The sequence below is a fragment of the Nannospalax galili genome, unplaced genomic scaffold (assembly GCF_000622305.1).
Source record: "Nannospalax galili isolate Female #2095 unplaced genomic scaffold, S.galili_v1.0 scaffold137, whole genome shotgun sequence".
Classification (NCBI taxonomy): Eukaryota; Metazoa; Chordata; class Mammalia; order Rodentia; family Spalacidae; genus Nannospalax; species Nannospalax galili.
In genome coordinates, this window is record NW_008340203.1 from 530,896 (window position 1) to 538,439 (window position 7,544).

Genomic DNA, 7,544 nt, shown 5'->3' on the forward strand with positions numbered 1-7,544 from the left:
CTATTATGGTTGAAAGGGGTAAATGCAGTGTCTTAGCTGCTGTTGCTATGATAAAAACACTGACCGAAACCAACTCGGGGAGGAAAAGGGTTTATTTCAAATTCAGCTTATAGTTCACGACAGAGGGAGGCCAAGGCTCAGGACAGGAACCGAAGTACAGACAGAGAAACACTGCTTACTGGCTCGCTTGCTCAGCGTGCTTTCTTATATACCACCCAGGACCACCTGCCAGGGTGGCACCACCCACAGTGACCTGAGTCCTACATCACTCAACAACCAAGCAAATGCCTCATAGATATGCCCACAGGACAATCCAGTAAAGAAAACACCCCAGCTGAGGCTCCCTCTTCCCAGGTACGTCAAGTTGACAACTGAAGCTTCCCAGCAAGGTGTAGCATAATATCTAAACACTCGTTAGGCACTTTTCTTGGTGTTGTGGCAAAATGTCTGACAAAAGCAATTTAAAGAAAGAAGGGCTCATTTTGGCTCAGTTTAGGATACAGCCCATCGTGGTGGGAACAGTATGGTGGCAGAGGCCTGAGGCAGCTGGTAAGATTGCATCCACTGTCAGGAAGCAGTGAGAGATGACTCCTGATGTCCCCCCCCCACCCCTGCTCCTCTCTTTGATTCGGTTCAGGACTCCAACCCCCATGACATGGTTCCGCTCACATTTAGGGCAGGTCTTTCCACCTTAGTTAATCTAACCTAGAAATTCCCCTGGAAGACCTGCCCAGAGGTTTGTCTCCTAGGTGGTTCTAGATCCTGCTAAGTTGACAATGTTAACCATTACAGAGCATTTGTTACTTAGAACACATCTGAAAACTCTGTAACACAGCATGTTAAGGCAGAGACTTTAGATGTGATCTGGTTAAGCAACCCATTTTACTGACTTAAGGTCAGAGACCCAGAAATCTTAAGAAATAGGGTCACAGAAATATCCTGAAACAGAACCAGGACTAAAACACATATCTCCTAGCTTCTGGTGGGGCTTTTTAACTTATCCAAGGGCCCTTGTGTGCTGAAAGCCCAGAGGGGTTATAATAGCACATTTAGAGTTATTTTCTTTTTTAAAAATAAAAAAAATTATTTTTATTTTACGTGTATGCGTATATTGCCTGCATGTAGGTAAGTGCACCCGTATTGTGCAATGCCTGCAGAGGTCAGAAGAGGCTGTCAATTTCCTGGGACTGGAGTTATAGTTGTTAGCTGCCATGTGGGTCCTGGGATTCGAACCCGGGTCTTCTGCAAGAACAACCAGTGTTCTTAACTGCTGAGCCATCTCTCCAGCCCCTAGAGTTATTTTCAATATTAAAAGTAAAGACTAAATATTTCCCCCTTACAAGTCTGACATGGTAACAACAGTTACATGTATTTGATTCTGAATGTACATTGTTATTAATAAATGTATTTGTGAGCAAGAATGAATTAGTCAATTTTTTAATATACTAATTATTTTTTAATATTTTTATTTTATGCGCATGAGTGTATTGCCTGCATGTACGTGAGTGCACCTGTGTCATGCAATTCTGTGGAGGTCAGAAGAGGGCTTCAGATTCCCATGGAACTGGAGTTAAGGACGTTTCATAGCTGCCATGTGGGTGCTGGGAACTGAACCCAGGTCCTCTGCAAGAGCAGTCAGTGCTCTTAACTGCTGAGCCATCTCTCCAGCCATGGAATTAGTCAATTTTTATTTAGGAAAGTTATTTGGGGAAAATGAATGTTTCAAGAAATGAAAGGATGACTTTTAGGGGAGAGAGCTGGGACTGGCTGGGTGGCTGTAATGGTGAGGGCCTCAGCTGGGCTGAGTCGATGCCATGGAGAAGGAAGTCTGTTCCTTGTGTTGTTCAGTCTTTACAGCAGCCCTGAGACATAAGCAGAGCATAGACAAATAATGAGGAAACCAAGGCTGTAGGACACTAGACAGGGAAGAGAGAGAGAGAGAGAGAGAGAGAGAGAGAGAGAGAGAGAGAGAGCTAAAGTCCCAAGGCAAGAAAATACACTAGACTATAGATCTGCAGATTGCAGAGTGTGGGTACTTTCTGTGAAGACCGTATTGTGCTGAGCGTTTCCATGACAACCAAGGGAATCACATAGTGGTCACCATAAAGCTTTTTTAAAAGAAGAATAGTATGTTTGTGCTGTCAGCGTTACACGGCTGTTCCTGTTGTCTGGTGAATACTTCACTTTGGTCTTATAGTCTATGTACATTTCAGTGACATGGCAATGTGTGTCACTTGAACTAGTGACTTTGGAACATACTCACAGCTCATGTACACTCATGGGAGCCTCATTTGAAGGTGCAAGGAACACCCAGTGCTAATATTCATGCAAAATTGATTCTCCTGGAAGACAGCATTTATTTAAACTTCTTCTCTATGATGCCTCAAGGACAGGAACCCTTTCGTTCTTGGCTGAAGAACAGGAAGTGTTCTCCACAGCATCAACCTACCCCAGCTGAGGCCCTCACCATTACCAGCTTTCTCCCTGGCCACCCAAACAATCCTAGCTTTCTCCCCTAAAGTCATCTTGTCATTTCTTGAAATGTACATTTTCCCCAAATACCTTTCCTAAATAAAAGTTCATTAGCTGGGCATGGTGGTGCACGCCTCTAATCCCAGCACTTGGGAGGCAGAGGCAGGCGGATCTCTGTGAGTTCAAGGCCAGCCTGGTCTATATAGTTCTAGGTCAGCTGGAGCTACAAGGAGACCCTGTCTCAAAAAGACCGAAAAAAAAAAGTTTATCAGTTCCTTCATTTTCATTCATAAATACGTTTATAAGTAGCAATGCACATTCAGAATCAATATATGTAACCATTGCTACCATGTCAGACTTGTAAGGGAGAAATGCTTAGTCTTTACTTTTAATTTTGAAAATAGCTCTAAATGTGCTATTATATATAACGTGTCTGGGCTTTCAGCATACAAGGGCCCTTAAATAGTTAAAAAGACTAAATCATAAGATATTCTGGTAAGATGCCTAAAAACGAAAGCAGTTTCATATTAAGCAGCTTTTGATCCATTGTATTGCTGATGTGGATCTCTTTTGGCCTCTGATTCCTTTATACACACACACACACACACACACACACACACACACACACACACATGCACGCATGCACACACACATGCACATGCACTTTCTTCCAGCTTCTGTGGGCACTCTACTTAACTGGTGCACATGAGTTCATACCAGCACACACACATTAAAAATAAATAAATAAAAAATTAAAACTTAAAAACTTAACACATTAGTTTCTAGATCCTAAATGGCATAGTGGATGCCTTCAATAATATTTGTTAAATAAAAAGTTCCCACTGAACTTTTCAAGTTATCAGGAATAACCAATATCTAGCTTTAAAAGAAATTCCATCATAAGAGCTCTCATTGTGCAGGGAATGAATCTTGGGTGGTATGGTAACCTGCATGTCAAGTAGAGATAGTCCTCCTACTTTCCCGAAGAGAAAACAGAAATAAACAGTGATAAGGCCATATTTGCTAAGCCAGAATGAAGTTTATTAAAGAGCAGGGACATGGCCTAAAAGGGGAAAGGTGCCCGAAGGAGCCAAGCATTAAGAAGTCGAGCATGTCCATAGGCCTCTGTGCCTGGGCTGTAGAGTTGATTTAGCTTTGCTATAGGCAGAAGCAGTTGTTGAAGGGCAGGCAGTGGGGAGGATGCCGAGCAGCAGGGTCACCGAACCCTGAACCCGGGGAAAGACTAACAGCAGGGCTCACAGGGGCTCTCACAGCCAGGCTGGACATAGGTGGTCAGGTTGATGCCACTCAGGCCGGGAGTTGGGTGGGAAGAGTTGAGCAGCCAGCAGGTTGGCACGTACACCTCAGGTTGGCAGCAGGGTGGGGGGCAGGGGTCACAGCAGGTGGGCTGAAGGAGGCTGATCTCATGTGGGCAGGTGCTGGGCAGGCAGACTCCACAGCGGCAGGACTTGGAGGAGGAGCAGATGGTAGTGGCAGGACCGGTGGGGACACTGCAGCAGCGGGTCACACAACAGGCCATGGCTTTGGGAGTTGGGTTTTGGTTGGGTAGAGAAGTCGGTTGGTGTCTGGATGCTCCTGCCTTCTGCCAAGGCTCTTATATACTATGTCCCTGGGCGTCAGCCTATTACCAAGATATTTTCCCCATGTTTCAGTTTATAGCTGCTTCCATAAAAATCCATCTAATTACTTAAGTGTTTATTACCTCAGACACATTCCTTACCTCATAAAAGGGATTCAAGTTGTTTTGTTGTCAAACGAGGCCTTTTCACGTTGGTCAGTTGTCACTGCATGGAGAGCTTCATTTCGGTCTTCAAAGGCGCCGTGCCATTATCGTCCAATCATTACACATCACTAATGATGGCTTGGTATGACAGGTATCTGCAGATCTTCCCTGAGCTTTCTGTCTACTTTACAAATGAAGACCTGCGTAGGCTTTGGGATTGTGCTTCTTTGAGCAACCCAAGTTTCCATGAGATGGTTTAGGTCCTCTGCCTGAAGAAATGAGGAAAAAAATTCATTTCTTTCTTGTGGCTCCAAGAAGTTGAGTTAAAAGAAGTGGATGGCATTTATAGAGAACAGACTGTGTGTGTGTGTGTGTGTGTGTGTGTGTGTGTGTGTGTGTGTGTCTGTCTGTCTCTCTGTGTACTTTCCAAAAGTATTCCAGCAAGTTGCATGCTCTGTATTTGCTCATGTGCTTTGAATGGTGACTTGCTTGGAAGGGGCAAGTGGGTTCCAGTCAGGAACTGCTCAGGTGACAGGGACCAAAATTATTTATCACAGAAAGACACAGTGTATTGGATTTTTTTTTTTTTTTGCCTTTTTGAGACAGGGTCTCCCTGTAACCCCAGCTGTCCTGGAACTCGCTATGTAGACCAGGCTGGTCTTGAACTCACAGAGATCTTCCTGCCTCTGCCTCCCAAGTGCTGGGATTAAAGGTGTGAGCCACATGCCCAGCTGGGATTTTTAAAAATGAACTGATATACTTCTTTGTAAGTGACTTTGCAGGAGCAGCTGTGTCCCAAGGAGCAAAAAAATGATTGTCTTAAAGTAAATGTGGGAAGTACTTACTGACTTCCTCATTGCAGGGTTTCTCAGAGCCTTCAAAATGCTAAAGTCTTCTAAAAATATTTCAATGAAATTATATGACATATATTTCTTCCCAACTTTCTCAACCACGGACTCCTTTAGTTTATTTTCATAAATTCTCTTCCTAGATCAGTATGCTCTGATTGCAAAATTTCAGCAATGTCTTACAGGCTGTATTGTCTACAAGTAAAGAGATATTTAATCCATTAAAACTTTAAAAATTAAAAAAAGACAAATTTTTAGTGGGCGTGGTGGCACATGACTTTAATCTTAGCACTCAGGAGGCAGAGGCAGGTGAATCTCTATGAGACTGAGACCAGCATGGTCTACATAGTGAGTTACAGGCCAGCTGGAGCTACAGGGAGACACTGTCTCAGAACAAACAAACAAGCAAACAAACATACATTTTTGTATGGTATTTTAAAATTACTCTAGAGTAGGAGAAATTTTAAACTGGTAAAAAAGCTTTAGAATTAGCTTACTATGAAAGGCTTAAGCACATGTATATATTTTCTTGACCTACCTTTGGATAAAGTGGCTCAAAATAAATATAAGCAGAAATTCACACAATTAGAGGCCAAAAGAGGTTTAAATCAACAAGGTCATGGTTCAAAAAAATGCCCAGCATGAAGCTACTTTCATTTTTTATTGATTTATTATTTTTATGTGTATGACTGTATTGCCTGCATGTGTGTAAGTGCACCCATGTCATGCAATGCCCACGGAGGTCAGAAGAGGGCATCAGATCCCCTGGAAGTGAAGTTATGGACAGTTGTGAGCCACCATGTGGGTGCTGGGTACTGAACCCTGATCCTCTGCAAGAGCAGCCAGTGTTCTTAACCGCAGAGCCAGCGCTCCAGCCCCAAAGCTTTCAACTTAGCCATCTTCTTATCAGAGTATTTTGTGGGTTTGGTTCCCTTGGAATTCATACATCTCTCCACTCAGTCACTCACTGTGCAAGTCAGGAATTACACACCGAGAAGTAAATAGGTCCCTGCTCCTGAGGGGTGATGAGAAGAGGCACAGAGGTAAACTGGCAAAAAGCAATACAGGCTGGGCCTTTAGGATGTCTAGGTTATAATGTAGATGTTTAGAGGCTGTTCTATGGATTTTAGGAATCACTTCACAAAAAAGAGTAGCTGGGGAGAGTGTCTTCCACAGCAGGTGGAAAGGAATAGGAAGGGATCTTTGCAAGTGAAATAGAGACACAAAAGACCTTGGATTGCTTGTAGGATGGTGAAAAGGACTGACTGGGTAGAGCACAGATCTGGTGATCTGACTGAAGGGCGACTGGAAGGGAATGATGCAAAATGAAGTTGGAAAAGTGAGTGATGCTTTGGCGGGAAGAATTCGTATGTGCCTAGTACCCTGCATTTAAGAATTGGAACTTCACTGGTCATGGTGACACATGCCTTTAATTCCAACACTCAGGAGGCAGAGGCAGGCAGATCTCTGTGAGACTGAGGGCAGCCTGGGTTATATACATTCCGGGCCCGCTGGGGCTGTGTCAAAAAGACAAAACGTTTGAGCTTCGTTCTATGGGAATGGTATCACTGAAGCAATCAGAGCAGACGTGTGGTCTGAGAGCATTTGCATTTGGGAATGACATCAGGGTTCCCAGTGGAGGCTCATCATTGTCCCCCATCACTTACTAAGCATTAGTACTGTGCTGACTGTCTTCCATAGCTGATCTCACGCAGTTCTTACACAAGCTCATGATACATGCAATGATCTTATTACTATCCTTGCCATGTTACAGACCAGGAACCTTAGCCATGGAGGGGCTGAGTAACTAGAGTGGCTGACATTTAAAGCCAATGGTGAGGCTCCACATTCCATATTCTTTACCACCTCACATGCCCTCTTGCTATGGGGCTGTTGCTCCTTCTAGAGTAAAGAAGACTCAATATTAGTATAAGGTTGGTAGGGAAAGTGGGGCTATACTGCCTAAGGTCTTGGGACCATGAAGCTTATTGTCTTAATCAAGATACTATGCTGTGCTATACAAAGGAGATGATTTGAAGCTAGGGAATGTGTTTGGGAAGATATTTGGGTGATGCAGGGGAGTGAGGAAGAGGGTGTGAGTCCACTCTTAGGAAATGACATAGCCAGATGGGGATAGAGAATAAAAACTTCACTGACATTCTTATCGAAAAATTCAGGTTTGGGGACCACTTTTTAGGTAGGACATCAGTTTTTATAATGAAACTAATACAGTGTTTTGATAACTGGGTCATTAATCATCCACTAAAACTCAGCACTTATTTTGTGTATGCCATGGGCCAGGAATACTGCTAAGTACTTTATACATTTTCTTCCTTATGTCCCATAAGATCAGGATAATGACTATGCCCATTTCCCAGGTGTTGAAAAAAGAGGACTGATGCTAAGTAATTGAGTCTAAAATTTCATAGTTAATGAGCAATATCAATATGAGCAAACATCAATGGCTAATTAACTCATAC

At 43.3% G+C, this 7,544-nt stretch overlaps 1 protein-coding gene across 1 annotated transcript; it reads right to left on the reverse strand.

Annotated features, from left to right (window-relative positions):
- Positions 1–3,715: 3,715 nt before the first annotated feature.
- On the reverse strand, positions 3,716–4,029 carry LOC103735829 (keratin-associated protein 3-1). The gene has a single exon (XM_008835199.1). It carries the CDS (start codon positions 4,010–4,012, stop codon positions 3,716–3,718), a length of 297 nt encoding a protein of 98 aa, XP_008833421.1. The 5' UTR covers positions 4,013–4,029.
- Positions 4,030–7,544: the final 3,515 nt, after the last annotated feature.